Below are 24247 nucleotides of genomic sequence, written 5' to 3'. Positions count from 1 at the left end.
ATCAGGTCAAGCGGCACATGCGGTCCAAACAAAACTGGTGTCAGCAGTGCCCACAACTCTAATCTCTATGCACGTGGACGGGGGTAGCTTACAAAAACACTACTACTTCTTCAAACAGTAGAGCCTCGACACCCGGCTGTTCCACATGACCTAACAGTGCCAGTGTGCGGGACCCGTGACAAACTTTCTCGAGGAAATCACTCCCTAAACGGTCTTCCTTTTTTCCTTTTTACTTAGTCGCTCTGTAGTAAATATTTCGTTGTTACTCTATACTAACTTTTACCCCTACTCTTTTACTGCCACCTCTCCTCCACTGCTGACCGCTGTTCAGTTGTCAGCCGACTGCGCTAGACACTTACTGCGGTGCGCAGCAATTTCCTTCCCTTTCCTTTATTTATCTTTACAGGCACAAAGCAACAGTGACCATTTCAAGCCTAGAACCTTCGTTTAGCGGGCCCGTACTTTGAAAAATGCAAAAAAATACACACTAGGAACAAAACTAGTTGACGATCAACATCACTCAAGGTTCTGCAGTGAGCACTGAGTCTGCAGGCCATCTACCAGGACGGCTTTCGAAGCAGCGGCCCGCACTCACATGACAGCCACGTCATAAGCGACAGTGACGAACCACTAACTGCCACCATCATCAGCACTGACCATTTTACAAGGTTCGACCGAGCCTTTGCTGAAAGTAACAGGGGGGAGAAAGCCACCACGCGCAGCAACAAAACAACAATGATGCGAGGCACAACTTGTCATGAAAAAAGGGAGGGAGGGAGACTCTTCTTCAACTCAGCGGATCACCTGTCGCAGCGTTGCAAGAGGGCCAGACCGGGGCATGCGGTGACGGCGAATAGCAGATTTTTTTCCACTTTTTCCAGACATGACTGAGTAGCGTCGCCTGGTGGGTGAATCTGAACTACAAGCAAGATGGCGACAGTGATACCTTCACCTTAAGGCTCTACACCTCAAATGTTACGGGGACTTTACCCCTATACCTCCATACGAAGAAAATTACAATGGAACCCCAAACCCAGAGCTAGACAAGCCCATCACGGTTGCAGAAGTCAGAGCAGCTATAGCAAGCTCGACATGCAACACGGCAGCCTGGGTGGATCATATAACTAATGCCGTCATCGGAAACATGAGCGACTACGGGAGCGACGTAGCCGTAGTCGCTCTCACAAAATTCATAAATGACCACTGGTCCAAGGGAACCGTACCGGAACAGTGGAAGCATGCCAAAGTAATCATGATACCCAAGCCCGGGAAGAAACTGGCGATAGAAAACTTGAGACCAATCTCACTTACATCCTGCTTAGGAAAGATCTTTGAGCAAGTAGTAAACGTCAGATTACAACAGTACCTGGAAGAGAGTGGGCAGATGCCGGATACCATGTACAGTTTCCGAGCTAGGCTCTCGACCCAAGACATCCACCTCCAACTAAAGGAAGAGGTACTCACTAACATTCCAAATGCAGGCGAACACGTTATTCTAGCCATAGAGATCAAAGGGGCTTTTGACAACGTGAGCCACCAAGGAATCTTGGAAGGACTAGCGAACACCAACTGCGGGGAGCGAACGTACAATTACGTACGAAGCTTCCTAAGCCAAAGGACAGCAGAGCTAAAGCTGGGAGAGATCGAAACTGCAACCTTCCACCCCCCCACAAGGGGACTTCTCAGGGAGCGGTAATCTCACCCACTCTTTTCAATATCGTCATGATCGGCCTGGCCAGAAAACTCCTAAGACATCCAGGGTACCAGACATGCTTTTTACGCGAATGACATCACGATACGAACAACCAAGGACTCCTTGGCCGATAAGAATGAACAGCTCCAAACAGCAGCCACTACAATAGAACAATATGCCCACCAAAGAGGACTCCACTGCTCACCCGACAAATCTGAAATCATAAGAATATGGAAAGGGAAAGGAAACCGAGCGGTACCCACGGGCCCAAACCTACGCATAGAAGTCAAAATTGATGGAGGCAACGTACCCTAAAAAACGACTGTACGGATTCTAGGGATGTGGCTCTAATCCAATCACAGATGTCAACATGCCCTCGCCCTCCTCAAAACAACGACCCAACAATCGCCCGAATGATAGCGCGAGTCACAAGCAGAAGAAGGGGCATGAAGGAGGGAGACACACTCCGCCTAGTGAGGAGCCTAGTAGTCAGCAGGGTAACATACAGCCTGCCCTACTACAACCTCACTAAAGCGGAGAAGGAAAAAGCGGATGTAATCATAAAAACGGTGTACAAAACTGCCCTACGCCTACCAAAGAACACTCCAAATGAGAAACTTCTGGCAATAGGACTTCATAACTAGCCGAACCTCAACTCGCAGAAAAACCAGCTCCTCCAAACACCCACATGCAGGAGCGTACTTGAGAGACTTGGTTACAACGCCCAACTCCAAGCCCACAAACAAACACAAGAAATACCGCGCACCATCAGAAGCTGGTACCAGGTAACCCCGCTCCCCAAAAACATGAACCCGAACCTCCACCCCAGCAGGAGGCAGGCAAGGGCCCAATACATCGAAAGGAAATTCGGCTTTATGAATGCAGCACGATTTACCGACGCCGCACTCTACACAGGCAATGCTAAGAAAACAGTAGCAGTGGTGACTGACTGCAGAGGAACAATAACCTCCAGCGGGTCGATATCCCCCAGCTCCATCACGGAAGCGGAGGAAGTCGCCATCGCACTCGCTATCCAAGAGGGAAGGAATTCAATGAAATCGCTGACAATCCTAACAGATTTGCAAACAGCATGCAGGAATTTCCAAAAAGGAAGGGTTGGTACGAACACACACCGAATTCTCACCAAACTCAAAGAAGAATGCCAAAGAGAATTTATCTAAACGATTACATGGGTACCTGGACACGAAGGGGTCACAGGGAATCGACATGCGGATAGAGCAGCCCGAGGATACGTTCAGTACCAGGCCCTCAACACATCCGTTGTAGAGGACCTAACGCCCATCGATCCCGATTACTCGACTATAATAAACTACTATAGAGGGAATCGTATGCTCTACCCACCACCCCACAGAAAACTAAAGACTGAAGAGGCCACCGATCTGCGTAGGCTACAGACAGGCACCTTCGTCAGCTTACATAAACTACACAAGATACACCCCTCAGCCTTTAGAGACATATGCCCATGGTACGCGTCAACACCAACCCTGTACCACATAACATGGGAGTGTACATCACACAACATAGAACCTCACATACCAAATCCAAGTAGAGATCAGTGGGAGGCACTGCTGGCCAGCTCAGACCTAGAGAACCAGATCCTCCTGGTCAGAAGAGCTAACAGGCTTGCGGAAGCCAGTGGAGCCCTGAAATAGGGGCCCCAGCCATAGATAAGCCTCGCATGAGGCCAGCTGAATAATTTATTTTACAATAAAGTTTGATCACTCACTCACTCACTCTATAACAAAGGTGTTTTATTCGGTATTTCCACTTCAACAAACTTTTCGAGAATGAAACTGGGATTGAATTGAAATTGGAACTGCCGAGTAGTCAAATTATAAGGCCCTTCCAAAGCTGTAACAATCGTATGTCTGCTTAAACGAGGTTTTCGCGAACAAAATCATGTTCAACGTACCGATTTACACCACTGCAATCCATAGCCACGTGTGGTCATCACGCGCCTGCGCAACACTGCACGGGATCACCACAATTGCTGCCGTTTTCTGTGGTGTGTGTGTCCGGTTGAAATGGCTACGCCAACGAAGAAGCGTAAATTTCTCGCTCTCGAGAAGACACATATGATCGCCGAGGCAGAAAGCGGATGGAAAAAATTTTGCAGTTTCGCCCGAAAGGCGAATCATCGTTTGAGATAGCATCTAGAGCTAGAACTAAGGATCGTAGTTTTATCGGCTGTATAAACTTGTAAACATTCGCTTACTAACTAAATTACCAAGCACGGTCTCACATGCACACAGGTAAACATGAACACATCTCGCTCGATGACCGCGGAAACTCAGCGTCAACACGCTGAAATGAGAGGGAGCGGCAATAGCAGCGAGCGAATTGACCTCCGTGCTGTCTCTCGCTTCAACGCGAACTAAAAAAGCACAGCGCACACGACTCTACCAGCACTAGTTGCACTTTGCCCAAATCGCAGATCGCTTTGAAGATGACGCACGCACAGGCGCGCACTTCGTGCACGGCGCGGATTGCTTTCAAGATAGCGCCCAAGCGGCACCGCCGCAGCCGCTGTTGTCGACATGATGCTAACGTCTCGTCGTCTGGGAAAAATGACAACCCACTACAGACACTGACTCCGGCGACTGCTTTGAAAGTAATGGATCCTTTTGACCTCATCTTAAAAGTTAATAGAGCCGACGACAATGACATTGCGATGGCTCTTTTAACGGACTGTGAGACTTGCGTGCGCCTTTGCTTGCCGTGAAGCGTAAAAAATCCAGGCTTACAGACTTCTGGAAATAAAACTTCTGGTAAGCGCAAGCTTGCCAAGTTTGCCGACTCTGTCATAAATATGCAATGACATCGTGATAATTCAAACCACTTCATTAATTGCGACGGTGCATATGCCGCAAAATGAGAGTTTCTCAATCGCCCGGCCGCCTTCGGTACGTCTCAAACTTTGCCCCCACACCATTACGAAGATTTCCCGGATGATGGTTTCGGTTTCATTCGCGGCTTTGCCGTTTGGGGTACGTATATACATACTTATTAAGCGTCAACGAAGTTCCTCCACAACAAAATTTCTCGCGTGTCCCGTGAATTTCATTGTAGCAGGACTCGAGTGTATATGCATTTTATGTATGTAACCCTGCAATTCTTCATATTTTCTGTATTTCTTTTTCCCAACAGAGAATGTGTGAAACAATAGTACATGCCTGAAAGTTTGATATTGGAATGTATGCGGTTTAGTTTTAACACTTCTTGTGCTTAGATAATGTTTAAAATGTTAGGTGTATCACTGGTTTATCCTACTGTATGCCCTGTAAAGGGGGTCCGAACCTCTGTCAAGTGAATTAATCTTCACTTTTAGTTCGGACTTTCCTCCATTCAATATGGAAATAAACTCAATTCAAGTTCATTCAAAAGGCCTAGCGAAGACGACGGGCATAACAACAGGCCACAGCCTGTCACGGAAACTGTGCCTGCCGCGTCAACTTGAAATCGCCGTCGTCTCTGGGGCTGCCACTTACGTAGGGTGGGAATCACTATGTTGAGAGTAACGACAACCAGTGTCCACGTTGGACGACCCAACGACGTACAACAAACTGAGCAATGTCACAGGTTGTCCTTACTCTGCAAACAATGAAGATTACGGCGCACACCCTTATCTCTATGCGCGCACCCTACTTTAGTGGCATCCCCATCCACCAGCAACGGTGTGCTTTCATTAGCGAATAAAACCCATTTTCCATAAAAATTGAGTCAACATTCGTAAAAAAAGACGGGTCCAAATTCACACATTTTACGAAAAATTCAGAAGAGTGGCAGGTATGTCATGTACAATACAGTTAGTTCTCATATGACAAGTGCCCTCATGCGATCAGTACAACCCACTTCAAAAACACTCACCTGGTTTTCAGCTTCAAGCCAAGATAGCTCTTGTTGAAGGAACTCTGTACCTTGGGTGAGAGTGGCCATCTTTGACTCTGTGCACTCCAATTTCTCCAGGCATTCCTGGTACTTATGACGCCACTTGACTAGATCCTCATTAGAAGTGGCTAGCTGCTCCTCCAAGACCTGAACATGCGAGCAATCAGCAAAGTATCAGATCAAGCTGGAAGTTAACTCTTGCCGTACCGCGCCCATTGGGCACCATTAGCCCTCTATCGATGGTTTGAAACATCGTTTTTGAGACCTTCCGCGCCGCACATGGACATACTGCGCTATCAGACGTGAAGGAGGAGAACTACATTTTAGTTTTCTAAGCAGTTTGCTTTTTTCCCGTGAGGCGTTAATTTTTAAATGTGCTCCGAAGTTTCGCGATCATCAAAGGTGAACGAAAAAGTGGCCGCCCGCTATCGATGGTTTGAAACGCCGCTTTCGAGACCTTCCACGTCGCTCACGGACACACTGCGCGCCATCGGACGTTGTGGGAATCCTCGGTTCCCATAACCGCCGCACGGGCAGCGAACGTCGCGTCAAGTGCATGCGTGCCAGGGAGAGTTGGGAGAGGGGAAACTTTCCTTCCGCGGGCGGCGCGCGGGAATCGCAAGCGCTATCAGCGCCACCGGGTGGGTCACGTGAGATCCCGCTGATATCGCCCGGGTCTCTTTGGTCTCCAGCAAGCGGCGACGGCGGAAGTCTCCGCCGTCGCTCCCGTTTTCCCGCACGTGGTTAGTCAACCGCGTTCTTGCCGCGGCAAACGCCCCCCCCCCCCCCCCCCCCCCCGTAGTCCCCAGTTGGTAAGTCGGAAGCCCTTCTTTACCTAGTGTATTATTCTCTTCGAGGGAACCCTCAGCGATGTCAACTATAGCTAGCTGGCCTGCTCGAAGTGTTAGTTGCAGTCGTAATAAATGCTTTCCGAGTGTACACGTGGTTATCGTCTATTGTTTCCTCGAGCTTGTACCGGACCGCGGTTGATGCGCAGGCATGCGCCAACTGCGGGGCTCGGTGTGTCGAGGCAGAGGGCAGTGGGCATACCCCCCGATCCCAACAACGTGAAAGAGGAGAAACTATATTTTTGTTTTCAAAGCAGTTTGCTTTTTTCCCGCCAGGCGGCAATTTTAAAAGCGCACTCTGAAGTTTCACAATCGTCAAAGCAGAACGCAAAAATATCCCGGCTCCGGAAACAGTGGACGCACTTCGGGAGATCGCAGATACCGCGATTCCGCTGCTTCTGCGGCTGATCTTATCGATACATCGAATAGCAGCAAGTCAGAGGATGCTGACTTTTCGTTGGACTTTGTCTGAAAGCGACGACGTAAACCAGCCTGGAACATCAGTGGCCGCAGCCTGGCACGCCCAACTGTAGTGCGTGCAGTTAAATTTTTGTAGTGGAATACCTGTTCAATGAAAAATTTCTATTTTTTTGGAGATGGTGCCTAATAGACGGCAATACATTTTTTACATCTCATAATTATCGTAACATTGTTTTATTAGATACCAAGCGCGTCTTTGCAAACTTTGTTCAATTTTATCACACAATCTTGATTTTAACAATTTATATCTTTTTTGACATACATCTCGTAAATAAAACTTTTATGCGTGAAAAGTGCATTTATTCTGCTTGCTGTTTGTTCATTACATTAAATATTGAGTGCAGTAGTTCCTTCAGAAAAAAAACTTCTGCCGTAACATACAAAAAACACCATTTCCCCATGGTAGGGAAAGAGTTAATAGATATTCAGTTATAGCTCAGCGGGCTAACGGGCCAGCAGAATGAGCGAGCGAGTGGAGAGGGCAGCGAAGCGCCACACGAAAGCAAGAGATTTAGCTCAGCGATCTCCCACTTAGTTGAATGATGATGATGATGATGATTTATTGGCATCCCCTTTGAAAGGGAGCGGCGACAAATAGTCACTTAGCCTGCTTGATTTAATCAGGTATAGTTACATGTGCTTTATCTATAATTTTTTTATACCTCTCCCATTATTCTTTTTCTTTTTCAATAATTTACCTTGTACCGCTACCTATGATTTTAAGAGATCAGGTCGTGTCCATCTTTTCCCTGCTTTTTTTCCACCAGTACTCTAATCGTCTCTTGCTGATCTCTACGGCTGATCTCTACGGCTGATCTGTTGATGTTTCCTTCCACTTTAAACCCAAGCGCTTCTGGGAGTTGCACGTTACCTACAGTTCTCTTTGGGTGGATCTCGTCGCATTCCATTAGGATGTGCTGAGTGGTCTCTGGATCTGTACTGCAGCATACACATGCCTCATCTAGTTCCAAATATTTGTTCCTGTATGTTTTGGTTCTTAGGCAACCGTCTCGAGCCTCAAATAGCAAGGCACTGCCCTTTGTGTTACCGTACAGATTTTCCCTTCTAATTTCTTGTCATTCTTGTAAATCTCCATTGTCCTTTTAGTTTCCATTCTTTGCGTCCAATTGAGCACTTTGTTGAGCGCTTTGCTGCGCCATCTGTCCAACAAGGTTAGAGTTATCGCCAGGTCGCGGCCAAGTGCTCGCTTCGGGTTCTCGATCACGCTCATCCACTTCAAAACGCCGCCAAACGGCCGCGTTGCTGAAACCTCTCGCACTATACAGAGCCAGCACTGCGTTTTAATACGACGCCAACGACATGCGGCTGTTCGCGCGGGTGGTCGCCATGTTTGTTTCACAAAAAGGCTGCTCTGGTGCGCGCACTCCGCTGGGGAGAGGCAACCAGCGGAGCGAAGGGCCCACTCCGTAAACATGCTAGCCGCTCCAGCATGCCGCACATGCGCAGTAGTGTCTCCGCTTGCCCGCTGGCCCGTAAACCCGCTGAGCTATAACTCTATTTTCATAGTATAGTACTATATTCTGACCAGCCCTTCTAAAGCAGTCCCAGCATGGGTAGCTTCTAAAGCAGTCCGAGCATGGGTAGAACTTGGCAATTTTATCTGCTATGTTCACTTCTATGCACAGTATGAGACATAGTTTGCCAATTTATGGCACCCAGTAACCTCATGCTTTTGAGAATATAGAAATAGTTCAGGAGTATTTAATAAAAGAATGGCTGCAAGTTTTGTATTAGAATGAGCAGTCTAAACGAGCTAGTTAGAAAGCTGAACAATGCACATTCTTTCAGTCGTCTGTTATTCTGCTACACTGCACCGCAAACTGAGTACCAGCATAGCAGATGACAGAGCGAGCCGGAACAGGTGTTAAAATGTCATGATGTGCTCCCACGTGACCACCTTCGGCGTCATGCCGTCAGAACACATACACCTTCTGGAAAACAAACAAAATTGATTCACAGAAAAGCTATTTAATAAGTTATTTAGGGCACTCTTGAAGCTTGCCAGCACATTTTCTAGGGCTTCAAGGTCAAGAACTTTCATAAGCAAAAAAAATATTTTAAAATGCTGAAAATGTCATGTAGTACTGCTTAATAAGCCCTTCTGAAAAATTACGACGTGAAACACTTTCTGGACCGCACTTTATACCTTCCACAGTATAACAGAAATCTCAGACATGGCCTGGTGAGGGGCCATTAAAACGCCTGCTGCCTGAATAGACTGCAGCTTCAGCACTAATGTGGTTATGGCTCAAGGTCTGCTGATATGACCCCTACCTACTACTTTCAGTAGCACATCATTCTTTGCCTTCTCTTCTATATTCACACAAATGAAAGTAGCAGCAACAACAGTATTAGGGTCACTATGAAATATAAATAAGTGCTGGTTCTTTTTTTTTTTTTTTTTTTTCACCGTACACCAAAGTGAGCATAAGTACACAAACCAGGGATTCCGAAATAAATTAGATTTTTTAGCTGTCAATGCATGAAATTTAAAATTTGAGGACTCGTGTCCAAACTTGGCATTGCGAACTTGTCAGTGCACTCATCAGCTTTTTCTCACGGATATTCATCTGCATAAAGCATCAGGGATAGTAAAGAGAGCAACACCTGAGGTGGTTCATTCCCAGCACAGCATGAGGATGACTGCTCTAATAACCTTTCTTTGATTTAACATGCCTTCACTACAGTAATAAAAATAGAGAGTTTTAGAATAGGGGCCCCAAACGTTTTGGGGCCCCAAAGAAATAGCGTCGACACCACTGTGCATGCGCGAGACGCTAACTGCGTTTGGGTTTTGCGTCGGGCACGCTATTTCGCCGATTTAGCGGGAGCCCCAAAAGCAGCCCCAAAAGTTTTGCGTCAACAAACATGGCGGCACCCATCGAAGCGGCGGCTCTCCGAGTACCAAAGTCGGCTTGATTCGTGGTAACGCGTGAAGTTCCTAAGCTAGGAGAAGTGTCTGCGGTTATCGCTTTCTCTCAACTAACGTGTGTAATGAAGATTGATTCATTAGACGCAGCTGATTCTGAATTCGATTGTCGATTCCATGGCTCGTAGGCCTAACGTGGATTAGCTTGGCTGGTGAAGGCACGTCAAGTTGGTTACTCAAAATTAGGTGCAATAAATCGCTTGCTGCTAACAGAATAACATCTTAATTGCAATTAAACGCAAAACCACGAAAGTCAAAATTACTCTTCCTATCATAAAATGGTATAGTTTATTTTAATATTTAGAATAGTTTTTCTTTGACACCGTAGTGGCGCTGCAAGCGCAACAAGTTATTCGCAAACGCAAAGCCCTATTCTAAAACTCATCACTCTTGCATGCCCCAACGCTAACACCCGCAAAGCTCCTTGGTGCCCCAAACTTTTGGGGCCCCTATTCTAAAACTCTCTAGTAAAAAAAGAAAACAATAGCTGTTCTGCCATTTGCCGCCTCCATGCAAATACCACACACATTTTCCATGTTTTTTTTTTGTGTGTGTGTGTGTGTGTTTAACTGTAACAACAAGTAACAGAAGAAACATCAGCTGTAGGTCCTATGAGGTCAGAGCAAAGCACAAGACCTACAGATGTGATCTCCTCTGAGTAACATGCTGTTTTTGTTTTGTTTTGACACGGCCAGTAACACGGCAAGTTTTATGAAATCAAAGCCTATTATATTTGAATTGGAGCCAGCAGTGTCCAAGCTCCACATAGGGGTGTCTAGCATGCCAGAAAGGAATAGCATACCTGCCAACCTGCAAACATAATTCATCCTTGTCCTATGAGGTCAGAGCAAAGCACAAGACCTGCAGATGTCGTCTGCTCTGAGCAGCAGGATGTTTTTTTTTTTTTTTTTTTTTTTTTTTTTTGCCTACCTTATAGCATATCCAAGAGGCGCTCCAAATATTTTATAGTAGCATGCACTATGCTCTTTCTTTGGACTTTTTTTTCCGGTGTCCAAGAAAGAAATACAAAGAAAGGGGTAAAAATAATGAGAGATGGATGGTAGCTGATGAGACTCTGCAGCAAGAACACAGCACAATATCAACCAACTCTATTGTGCAGTTTTTTTTTTCCAATCTCTCTCTCTGGTTTCTTGCTCATCTACAGAAACAAAGACGAAAGAACTACAACAGCAGCCTAAAGCAACAACTTGCTTGGCAAGCGCCTCTACAGCTTGAATTAAAATAATAGTTCCCCCCCCCCTCTCAAGAACATTTGAGCAAGCCCTCTTTTAGCGACTCAAGTAAACAGACACATGGACCCCTAATGAATATCCACATGAGACCATAAGGTTATCACAAAAAATTTACAATAAAAGCAGCACAAACAATCAAAACAGCACAGATATTAATGCAAATGACTGCACCTTCAGAAAGGTAATGCACAGTTCTCGGCAAACTCACGAAGTGCAGAGCTAATAGTCAATTATGTAGTGGTGCACAAGTATGTGGGTAACCATCTGCCTCCACCAAATATTTTTTTTCTTCTCACAAATCCTATCTGGATGACTGTGTACGCAATGATTCAGAACACTGTTTAACTTAACCAGAGCCATGAAATTACTTCATTCAATGAAGGAACAATATGCTGTCTCCAAGAGAAAGGACAAGTGACATGGCCAGTTTTATGAAATCAAGGCATATTATATTCGAATTGGAGCCAGCGGTGTCCAAGCTCCAGGTAGGGATGTCTAACATGCCAGAAACGAATAGAATACCTGCCAATCTGCAAACATAATTCGTAAATATCCTTTGAATACGAGACTAGAGGGGGGGTAGCATGTATTCATGTAAAGCTTGCCTTGAGCACACGCCTTTTATAGAATACGCACTTTATTAACGATGGTTTAGCTTAGACACCGTACACAAGCAGTAGTTGCAAAGTTGGAACAGCCGAAACTGACAAGCAACGAATTTTCCTTCACCCCATTGTGAACAAGGCTTCCGTAGCGAAGCCGAAACGTCTTTTACTCAGTTTTTATTATCTTTTTTTTTTTTAGCTTTTATTTTGGTCGGTGTCTGTCGTTTTGTTGCTTCAATGTTCTTTATATCACCGCAAGTTTTTCAGCAACTTTGCTGTTGCAGGTTTCGCCTGCTTCAGGAACCTGTCTCTATCAACTTGCTCGAAGCAAGCGCCCCTCTTGCACCCTTTCACCATTGGAAAACTTCCAACGGGAGGCTTGAAGATTAACGAGAGAAGCTTTTTGGCAAACAGCATGTTTGATAAAACTTGTTGCAATATTCGCAATATCGTAAAGTTTATGAAAAGTTTGGGAGAGTTGGCCCTTCTATCAAAATGCTATTCTACCTCGTGGCTTCTCCAAATATAAGTAGGCTTGTTGGTAAGCTTCATTACTACTACAACATAGTGCGCCCACGTACAATGTGCTGTAGTAATAATCAGGGTAGTAGCCAGGTGGGGAGGACATATTAAGCACGAGGCCTCCCCACCACCCTCCTGAAATTTGTGTACCAGGATACCTGGCATAAAACAGGAAGCGACAACCCCACCTGCGTTCAAATGTGAGCCACCTCCGAAAAAATTCCTGGCCACACCACTGGTAATAACTAATTTCACTGAGAAAGTGCAATGGCAATGCCCTAAAGTTACATGGTAGGTTATAAGAAACATTGTAGGAGGAGGCTTTGGATTAATCTTAAACACCTGGGGCTATTTTTTTTTTTTTAGCACGCACCTATATCTAAGTACAAAAAAATTTTTGCATTCCACACTCAGTGGAATGCGGCCAATGTGGCAGGAAACTTAACCTGTGACTTCGTGCTCAGTTGCAGAATGCCACAGCCACTGCAAGCCACCACGGTCAGTAATAATAAGTACACCCAAGAAAAAGGTCCTACTTACCTTAAATGAGTCAAACTGTTTCTCCTGCGCTTCTTGCAGTGACTGGTATGCCTGGCGCAGCTCCCCCAGTTCCGCCTGGTCCTGCTCATATGTCTCGCACTGACTACGCAGCTGCCCAATGACCTTGTCCTTCTCCTGACACTTCCTGCCAAGATCTGGTGCACAGAGAGAACTTGGGTCAGATCTTTGTGTTTGTCTAACGAGTTGCCCACCCAAGCACCTTTGCAATCAAAAAAACAACTTTTAAGTAGAAGGGGGTGACTGCAACTGAAATATTGTCACCCAGCTAGTACAGCTAGAATAGTTCACCAGCAACAGATAGGCAAAAAACACATCAGCCTTTAATAATGGCTGGACCTCGGAGAGCGCGCGCGCAACCACGAACTTCGTCGTTTTCGCCTCAAGGGGCCAGTGTCACCACGTGCCAACTTATTTCGCGTCAATATTAGGTTTTCACTGCACACAGCATGGTTGTACTCATTTGTCCAACAACAAGACTGGAGGACTTCAGAGTTTACACTGCAACTTGAGTGCACACGGCACAGCGCTTAACCTTCGACTGCCATTGACAGCTCTAAACTCACTGCAGTATAAACAATCCATATTTCAAAGCCTAAATACAAATCTCACTGTGAGGCCACAAATGAATTACATAGCTGCCTTCACACTAACATAAATAGCAGTATTAAATATGATGTCCCCAAAAATCATTCTGACAAATCAAACCAGTGGCGCACCGACGAGGGGGGTTTCGGTTGTAACCCCCCACCTGTCCAGACCCACCAGTACAACGTGTAGCTTCAGTGCTCTGTTCACATTGCCATTACAATTCTGGAGGTGGCCCGAGGTCGAATTTTCCTCATTAATAAAAACACTCTATCACTGTCTTGTATTTATTCATTCACTCTTAAGTTACTTTGAGTAAAACGCTGAAGAAATAAACATCGTCATCATCCTTGGTGTCATTATTATAATCATTAGGAATTTTATTTGGTGTTGCATTCCTCTGGCTAAAGCAAGAAAATTGCATATTATGCAAAGTGCTTGCTTCCCCCCCATCCACAAAAATGCACCCCCCCCCTGGCAGAGATCCTGGGTGCGCTACTGAATCAAACAATGTTCATAACTAGAGGCCGGATCTTTAGGCATTAAAAAAGTGCATTTTAGGCGCCAAAAATAGGCAGGCAAAACAACCTTTTAGGCCTCCAATGTCGTAAATATAGGCACTATAAATTTTTACATAAATGCCAAAAATTTCAAACGGAGACGTGCGTGGCCTATATCTACGATAGGAAAACAAGAAATATTATTGTCTATGATGGCACAAAGGCGCCAACAGTTGAACATGGTCATGCAATTGTCCCATAAGACTGCTGGGCTAATGATGATCAATTGGCTTCATTCAATAAGCACACTGCTCATATTCATGTTCAATGGCCACTGTACTCAAGCATCGCATATAGTGAAACAGGCATGAAAAAGAATACTTGAAAGCTGGGAATACTGATTAAAAAAAGCGATACTTTATGTCTGCCTGACGCAATTAATTTAGGACACAATAAAAACATACAAACAACAAATGCAAGAGAGACTACGATTTATTAAGAAATTAGCATGTTCTTACATGTGGACTGTTAGGTACAACTCTTGGCAATTTTCTCATATACAATGACATTATCCGAATTGTACAGGCAAGACATACCAACACTGCCAAATACACTTCCGCCCATTTGAAGTACACATGTTTGAAGAAATGTTTGGAGAGCACGCGGAACGTAGTCTAAGAATCACTGTGAAGATTGTGGAAACAATAGCAAACTACCACCATCTCCGATTTTTGGATTCAAAATTGTGCCTCTTGTCACTGAGAACGATCTCGTACGCTGAGAAGGAACGCCCGACGGCGGTGAACACCTTAAAATTAAATTTAAACAAAACGAAAGCCGCGTGCACATTACATTTTTCTTTCTTCTTTTGCTCTTCACTCTCCTTTCCCCTGACGACTCTCCGCAGTTTCGCATTCGCCGACCGCTCGCGCAATGTCAGCGCAGCGGCGTATGCTGGCTGGCGCGCCTCATTTCAATGCTGCTAGCAGCTGTTTTCCGGGAGTTGGCTGAACTTTAATTCAACCAACTCCCGGAACTAGGTTGAACTCCATAGAGTTCCGAACAGTCAATGTTGCCCGGTAACATGAATAACGGTCTTTAACTGCACTCGAAAGCGAAACTTGAGGCTAAATAGTGTTCATATAGGCGCCGATATTGAAAATAGGCATTTATAGACATTTAGGCACAAATGCCAAAATAGGCATTTATAGGCACTATAAAAGCACTATAAAAGCACTTCTTTAACTCTAATTCATGCTCATATATTGTGGGGTCTCACACATGCTCTTGGGACAAAGGAACAACAACACAGTAGTGCAAACAATCAAAAGGGCATTTATTGCACCTTTCATACACTAATACACACGTGACCGTACACGTGAACGACTAGGCGATGGTATCATAGCGTGGGGTGAACATATTCGCTCGCTATCTGGTCGCAGTGAGTCGGACTTCCTTGATTTGTCGCGCGCCCATGTGAATGTTCCATTGGTAGTAATTCGGCTAGTGTGTATTAGTGTATGAAAGGTGCAATAAATGCCCTTTTGATTGTTTGCGCTACTGTGTTGTCGTTCCTTTGTCCCAAGAGCATGTGTGAGACCCCACATCTGGCGCCCAACGTGGGGCGCCAAATGTGGAAGTCTTCCCCAACCTGTAGCGCGTATAATCACTGCTACGTAGGGTTCGGCCGAATAAGGCAACAAGCGAGTCAACTCAACAACGTTTATTGCTGTGGGCAATAAAACACACTTGCAGAGGGAAGTCCGCTCTGTATAATAAGTAATAAAATAGGCTTGCCTCGTCGCGTGTGGTAGTCACACAAACGAGGTCACTCACGGGTTGCAGCGGGTAAATCTGTATGGGCAGGTAGGTGTAGAGAGGTCAGAGAGCCTGGGGGGTCTCTCGGTCGCGCTCTTTTATACCTGCCCATATGGATTTACCCGCTGCAACCCGTGAGTGACCTCGTTTGCGTGACTACCACACGCGACGAGGCAAGCCTATTTTATTACTTATTATACAGAGCGGACTTCCCTCTGCAAGTGTGTTTTATTGCCCACAGCAATAAACGTTGTTGAGTTGACTCGCTTGTTGCCTTATTCGCCCGAACCCTACGTAGCTGCGATTGTACGCGCTACGGGTTGGGGAAGAGCCCCACAATATCGAAGTGGGGCGATAGGAGCGCAAGGAAGAAAAAAAGGCATTTGCCTAAAATCCGGTCTCTATTCATAACACTTCATAACTGCACTCAATAATGCAAAAGTCGTTCCCAAATTTGTCCACAGTCACAATTGGAAAATACCCTCCCTAAAAGATTACCACACTGAAGATGTGAGCACTCACCGTCACACTTTGCCTTAGCTTTCTGAAGTATAGCAAGCTGACGCTTCACCTGCTTGATCAGGTCTTCTCTAGTAGCCTCGTCCACCTACACAAGGACCATTGCAGTCACAAAAGTGCACACTTGGATTAATATGTCTAGCATGCCCTATTTATAACCAGCAGCCCACATTTTGCAACCTTTACTGACACACCCATAAAAGGTTCCTAGACAATACTATCTATTTTTTTCTACATAACTGCAATGGAGTTAAAACCATTTCTACAAGACCCCATAAAATTGCCTATAGCAAAAAGTACAGAATGTAATTTTTTTTATAATTCTACTTGCTTTGCAATGCAGCATTTTTATCTTCCAAGATCTCCACAGCAGCAAGACTTATCACTATAGTCGGATACAACTTTAGAAGGCAGCGGCATTTGCCCCTCAAAGGCGGATTCACACGAGCCTCCACCAATAGGCGCGCACTTCAGGTGACGTCATGAGCCGGACGGCCGGTGTGCCCGCCAACGGAGAACATGCCTAACATGGCCGCCCTCGCTTCGAACTGGGCCGAGTCGCGTCAGCTCTGAGCGTCTTCCTTCGTCAGAGTGAATTCGAATTGTTTGTGGTGGTCTGTCATGCCGGAAATATTATTGCGAGCTTATGATGCACAATTTGTGCAGCATACGTTTGTTCTGAGCCGTGAGCCGGCAAAGAAAGATTGCAGCGAACATCGGTGATGCTGCGCTGCGCTTCGTCTGGAAACAGGATCCCGCGGCGACATACCGCTGCAAACAAACATTGTGCATGTTTGTTCCGTGGTGTTTTGTTTTGCTCCTAAGTGAAGTTACGACGAAGAGAGTTCGACAAAGTCTGGTACCTACTGTGAGCGGCGGGTGTGTTTGTGTACTGTGCCCCTGCGTTTCTCGTCGGACGTGGTGAAGTGATGGAGCAAAACCATTATCAGGATAAATGAGAAAAGCGTGCGCGGATTAAACCAACCTGCGAGTTTCTCAACAGAAAAGATTTGTGAAAGCAACCTCCCACGCAAAGATTCGTTGCTGCCAGCTCAGCGTGCAAATGACCGATCGTTGGCAGCAGTGTGATAAAATAGCCGAGAGTCTAGCAGCGTCGTTCGAGTGTTCTGTAGCACTGTCGATTGATTGCTTTCCACCAATGCTAACAATCAGTGACTAACACGCGCTGCTTGAGCGAATGTCATTGGATTATTAACGGTCAGGCGTTTGGAGGCAGTGTTTGTTCCCTTAATGTCAGCCTCAATGCTAATATAAAATTATGACTGATACACTAGTGCCGTTACAAGGAAGCTTGGCATGAATTCGCGTCGCTGTGTGGCTTAGAACTCTTCGCTCACTGCACGCGCCAGCTGTAGAAAGCTGGCTGTGACACAATCGCGCATAAGCTGTGCTGCCAGCGCTCGACTTGCTTTCCCGCAACACAGCTTTGCGCTTTGTCGTGATATGTCGCTACTAAAAATTCCTATGACAGTGAAGGCAACAGAGCCAATATGTACATTAAAAACAAGTACGACAAAGTAGGCACAGCTGCTTGTGAACTGACTCCTAATAGTTCAACTCACGTCTGCGTTAAATGTGTGTGCGTGTTTTCTTGTGTGTTGGTGTATATTTGTTATTTTGCCCTTTTTTTTGTATTTTAGATCTTAGTTTTCGCGCTCGCGTTTGTGTTCATGTGTGTGAATATGTGAGTTCTTCCGTGCATGTATGTATTTATTCCTATTTCTATCCTTTTATTTTTGCATTTGTTCTTGTAAGCATGCTGTAGCCACGTCTTTACAATTCCATTAACTCGTCTCATTCAAAGCACCAAGTTCTGTGAATAGCAGGGCTGGCCTCTTCGATGTCATTAAAGCCATTCTCTCTTGTCTACCTTGCCTCCTCAGTCTGTCACCTTGCTTTGTTTTCTCCTACTATTCTGACCTTGCTTCTTGTGCTGTTGCCGCAACGTGATTAGCCAACTTGCACCAAAGAAAGTTCTATCAGCTGTGACAACAGAAACATTGACAGATACAAAATGTTAAAAGCATCACATTGCTTGCACAGTTACTTCGTCTCTTACCCCTGTTAATGTGTTTATGCATCAGTGAATACGGTAGCTTGCCAGAAGTGCACATGAAAAGGTGCCATATTGTGAAACAGCACCTTGCTATGTTGTTGCATTCAGTCTTAATAAACAGATGATTTTGCTGCCCATCACATGTGGTGGTACACATATATATATAACATTGTGCAGTGGGGTATCATTTCCTGTCTTGACGCTTTCATCATTACAAATGCAGTTTCTAGTGAATGGAGTCCAGCAAAGCAGTGCTGCGAGAGCTTTTGCAACTTTCACCATTTATTACTTCCCTAATATCACTGTCTGAATCTGTCCGTCAATTTGCCTACGGCTTGTAATGAACAAAGTGACTCACTAAAACACGTTCAACTTTGCTGAGCATTTTTCCGGTAAGTAAATATGACAAAAAAGTGCTAGCAAAGTTAATAACATTAATAATTGTGCTTGCATTCGCATTACTTGCTCGAGTCAGATTAATAAATTAAAAATTGGCTATGATAACACTTCAATTTTCAGTGCAGACTGCTAACGGAGCCATAAAGCGTGCTCTGACTACTGCTATTTCACTATGGGGCGCGTCAAACTCGACGGTGGCTGCCTGAATGACCATTTTGGGCCTCACTAAGCTAATGATGTTTTATATTCGTTCTCTTATTCGCATTACTTGTGTGAGCCCGATAACAAAATAAACAATGCAACCACATGAATGTACTTTGGCATGCAAGCTGCTGACAGTGGCTGTCAGTTTCGTGTTGTCTGCTGCTATTTCACCACCACTCGCTATGACATGACTGTGATTTCCAGTGCAGACTGCTAACAGAACCATGAAGCGTGCTCTGACTACTGCTATTTCACTATGGGGCGCGTCAAACTCGACGGTGGCTGCCTGAATGACCATTTTGGGCCTCACTAAGCTAATGATGTTTTATATTTGTTCTTTAATTGCATTACTAGTGTGAGCCAGATAACAAAATAAACAATCCAACCCCATGAATGTGCTTTGGCATTCAAGCTGCTGACAGTGGCTGTCAGTTTCGTGTTGTCTGCTGCTATTTCACCACCACTCGCTATGACATGACTGTGATTTCCAGTGCAGACTGCTAACAGAACCATAAAGCGTGCTCTGACTTCTGCTATTTCACTGTGGGGCACACCAAACTCGACGGTGGCTGCCTCAATGAGCATTTTGGGCCTCACTAAGCTAATGATGTCTTATATTTGTTCTCTTATTCGCATTACTTGTGTGAGCCAGATAACAAAATAAACAATGCAACCACATGAATGTGCTTTGGCATGCAAGCTGCTGACAGTGGCTGTCAGTTTCGTGTTGTCTACTGCTATTTCACCAGCACTCACTATGACATGACTGTGATTTCTAGTGCAGACTGCTAACAGAACCATAAAGCGTGCTCTGACTACTGCTATTTCACTATGGGGCGCGTCAAACACGACGGTGGCTGCCCGAATGAGCATTTTGAGCCCGCCAACGATAATCAGGGTTAACAATAGTGTTTCAATTCAGATATGCCAGCATTTAAATGTGTTTCTATGCTACTTCTTAAATCCAGCACAATGTGTGCAGGACCTTGCTTATCAGAATTGAGCGTCTATTATAAGGAATATGCCATAAATGGAACTGCTTATTTATTTGAGAGGTCACAGAATGGATTGTTGGCTGTTGCGAACCCACCGGCAAAATTTTGCTAGCCCTAATAAGGGCTGTTCTTTCATTAAGAAGAAGCCTTTATGCTTCTTCGAGTGGGTCAATGCCAGACAGCTCGCAGTCGGAGTCGCTTTCTTCAGTGTCATCTTCACCCAGCTGGATGATGATGGGTTGAATGTGCTCACTCCCAGACGTGTCAAGTCTGAACTTTGCCTCCAAGTCCATCACAGGTTGAATGCTCTTCCTCCAGTCTTCCGCCGTTACCTGCTTGATTTTCTCCCTCAAGATGACATCGACCGTGGACAGCTTGAAGTCTCTGTTGTCCGCAGCGATGCCATTTTTGATCTTGGCCCACACAAGCTCAATGGGATTAAATTCGCAGTGGTACAGCGGGAGCCTGAGTACAATGCAACCGGCCCTTACAGCTGTGTTGTCTACGATGTAGCTCAGAAAGCGTGACTTTACAGATGCCACCAGCTCAAGCAGCTGCTTCGTTATCATCCTTTCACTGAAGGTGATGTTCTTGCTTGTGAGCCACTCCTGTATCTTTTCCTTCTTCCAGGCCGTCGTCGGCAATTTCTCTTCTCACCGGCTATGGTAAGGTGCATTGTCTAAAACAATGACGCTACCAGCTGGCAACTTCTGCAGAACGTCATTGAACCAGCCCTCAAAGCGATTGCCGTCCATTTCCTCGTGGTAGTCGCCTGTCTTTTGGCCTCGGAATACATCCAAGCAGCCGTCGAAGAAACCATCCTCGCTGCCGATGTGCGTCACGATCAGGCGCTGACCTTTCCCAGAAGGTTGTTTTAGACCCGTCGTCAGGCCATTTGCTCGAGCGAACAGGCGTCCGCACTTCTGCACCACGGTGTTGTCCACACGATCGACCGAGTGTGTCCCGCCGTCACCCATGTCTCGTCCAGGTAGAAGATCTTTCGGCCTTTCGCCCGGTAGCGCTCCACATCACGGAGGTAGCGATTCCGCCAATCGGTGATGTCATCCCGGTCGATAAGCAGCAAGTTGCGGCTTCTCTTTTTGTGCTTGAAGCCGATCTCGGCAAGCAGGCGACGCACAGTACACCGCCTTAGTGATGGGAGTTCCATACGCTCCGAGAACTCGGTAGTTATCTTCTCGACCGTCGGTATCTCGTTGCGGCGAAAGAAATCGTGCACACATGACCTCAGCGCGCACAATGTGAAGCTGTCAAACCTTCGCGCTGCGTCTTCTCTTCTTCGCATTGCGTGGGCACTTTCGCGAGGGCGTCGTCAGTTTGCCACCCGAAAAATTCGAAGCTTTAACTTCCTCCCTCACCCTGAACACAGTCCTTCCACTGACACTGAGCATGTCGGCGACAAACTTTCTCGTGTCCTCCATGCTGCGTTCAGGCTGCCTGTTACGCCAAAACGTGTAGCAGTGGAAGATCATGTTGCATGAATCGCTGTTCAGATGTGGCCGCTCTTGTTCTTGCCTCGGCAAGAACAAGAGCGGTGTGATTGTGAAGAGCGGATTCTGGTGGGTGGTGGTCATCGAGGCGACACAAGGCTCGTTCGGCAAGAAAGGATCGCGTTCCAATGTCACCTTGCTGGGCTCCATGGCGGAAAACTGGCACGGAATGCCGCGCGCGATCATGCGCGAACTCACGAGATCGCAGGTTCGCAACCGCAAAAAAAAAAGAAAAAAAATTAATTAAAAATAAGCCTAACACATTTAAAAAAAAATAAGCTTGTGCAAACACACAAAAAGTATATATGAATCTTATGCTATTAAGCCAGCGACTGCTTTATAATTACAGTCCCGGTGCCGTCGATCTTGCTCCGTAGCAGACGACGCACAGCGTTGTAGAAGGCATGGAGTTATTTTTCTCGCGCGATCCGGCATGTACTGTAGCATTTCCATCATGATAGTTTTACCAAACTACTCGTCAAGATACACAAATCTTATTTATACCGACAAATACGCGTTTTAGAAGCGGTTACAATTTTTTGAGCGGGACTATTTCTTTAGTCGCGGAGGAATTGTCTGCTGCGCTTCGGTCAACTGGGCAGGGCCTCTTCTGTCTTCTAAAGTTGTACCCGACTATAGGCGTATACTAGTGCACTTCAAGCTCTGTCTCTCAGGCTGCAGGTCCACACACCACATCCTACCACAAGGTATTTGAGAACACTATCCCTTATTGCCATAGATGCCCGCAGGCTCATCATATCTTTCTAGGCGTGCGGCTTCTTGATGATTGACCCCTTATCATTCATACTGCACAGTTTGTTCAAACATGAAAGCGTACAGGTTGACGCAGGAAATAAAATACCATAGAGTCCTCGTCGCGCTGGCCGCACACAACAGCGACTTGGAAATTGTCACCTTTCTCAATGTAGCGAAGCCTTTCGTTTACAAGGTGCGGACAGAACTAATGTGTTCTGGCGGTGATGTGGCATTTGTGGCGAAAAGGAAAAAGCACAGTCAGCAATCAGACGTCATCAGAACAACCCTCGATTTTCTCTGGCAGCTGCAAGTCATTGTGAGTGGCGACCCAGGGAAGTCAATGCGGGCCATTGCAAAGGAGCTCCAAGTTGTGGAGTCGACTGTCAGTCTCGCTGTGCACAAGGACTTGAGGTACCATTCCTGTGTCATGAGGAGGGGGCAATTCATGTCCAATAAAACTCAGGAGAATCTTCTGCTCCGGTCCAAGCGCTTGCTAAGCAAGCTGAAGAGACCTGAGGTGCCTGGAATGCTGTTTTTTTTTTTTTTTCAGATGAAAAGAACTTTGACCCAAGACCAAAAAGTTAACCGCCATAACGACAGGTGGCTTTGCACAAGCACTGATGAGGTGCCTACAGTGATGCGTACAAAATTTCTGTCATTTGTGATGGTGTTAGCCGTCGTCAGCAACGAGGGTGACGTCATGCAGCCACACTTCTTTGCAGAAGGACTCCGCGTTAATGCTGCCGCGTACATGGAGGTGCTTGCCACCATCGTAAAGCCGTGGATAGAGACTGTTTCGAAAGGAAGACCTCATGTATTTCAACAAGATTCGGCTTCCGCCCACACTGCCTGCGTCACCCAGGAGTGTCTGGCTAGCAACTTCTGCGACTACATCACTCCCAACTTGTGGCCTCCTAGTTCTCCAGGGTTAAAACCGCTCGACTACTATGTCTGGGGCGTCGTTGAGAGAGAGGCCAACAAACAGCCACATAATACAAAAGACTCCTTGAAGGCCGCCATTGCTGACTCAATGGCCAACATCTCTATGGACCACCTGATCCGTGCATGTAATCGTTTCCGAAGCCGAACTGAATCCGTTATTGCTACGGTTGGCGGAATCGTTGAGTAATTGTGGAAATAAACCGTAAGAGAAGTATTTCCCAAAGTTTGGTGAAAATTGTCTATTTTTACTGGAGATATTCTATTCTGCCTGAAGCCAACATTGTGTTCTCAAATACCTCTTGCACCATGTACATGCATCTACCCCCCACCCCCCAATACTTTGGTGCATGCTGGCTCATAAATGCTGACAGCAAGCACCTACTCTACGGTCATCTCAAGCTGTGCCAGAGTGAATGTCAAGCTGCAGTGCAGAAAAACTTCCTTAAAAATCATAAGCAATGCCTACATACAATCCAGTTAAAAATGGCCTAAATATCACTATGCTATTAAATGCTACTATGCACTTCTTACTGGTGTCCTTTTATATGACCAGTGCCCTAGCTACAAAATCAACTGCTTTATCCAAGTCCCCAGCCTACCTGTCTAGGCAAATGTTGATTACGTTACTCTACGGTCATCTCAAGCTGTGCCAGAGTGAATGTCAAGCTGCAGTGCAGAAAAACTTCCTTAAAAATCATAAGCAATGCCTACATACAATCCAGTTAAAAATGGCCTAAATATCACTATGCTATTAAATGCTACTATGCACTTCTTACTGGTGTCCTTTTATATGACCAGTGCCCTAGCTACAAAATTAACTGCTTTATCCAAGTCCCCAGCCTACCTGTCTAGGCAAATGTTGATTACGTTCCGAGATTTAAATTTATAATTGTGACACTTAACAACGGGTACTACGGGCAAAACAAACGGACACACTAAAAAAACAGGGATACAGCTGCCTCTGTACTACACAATTGCCCATTTTTCATACAACCAGGCTACAAGCATCCATATTCCTACATTTTGAGCATGTTAATTTTGAAAGCCTTGTTAGAGGGCCTAACATGTGCCCTGAAAATGGAACAAATGGCAAGAATGCCACATAAGCTCTGGGAAAACACTT

The 24247-nt window shown here is 45.7% G+C and overlaps 1 protein-coding gene across 2 annotated transcripts in view; it reads right to left on the bottom strand.

Moving 5' to 3' along the window:
- Window positions 1-24247, bottom strand: part of LOC119436854 (GRIP and coiled-coil domain-containing protein 2-like) — a 213243-nt gene that overhangs the window by 186578 nt on the left and 2418 nt on the right. For both annotated transcript variants that reach the window (XM_049660037.1, XM_049660038.1), the window contains exons 3-5: window positions 16247-16331; window positions 12801-12955; window positions 5582-5749 (exon numbers count right to left, since the gene is read on the bottom strand). In XM_049660037.1, the coding sequence (XP_049515994.1) occupies window positions 5582-5749; window positions 12801-12955; window positions 16247-16331 (408 nt within the window). The remainder of the gene's footprint in view (window positions 1-5581; window positions 5750-12800; window positions 12956-16246; window positions 16332-24247) is intronic.

This window comes from Dermacentor silvarum, chromosome 1, assembly GCF_013339745.2.
Source record: "Dermacentor silvarum isolate Dsil-2018 chromosome 1, BIME_Dsil_1.4, whole genome shotgun sequence".
Lineage (NCBI taxonomy): Eukaryota > Metazoa > Arthropoda > Arachnida > Ixodida > Ixodidae > Dermacentor > Dermacentor silvarum.
This window is presented reverse-complemented; position numbering and strand designations above follow the sequence as displayed.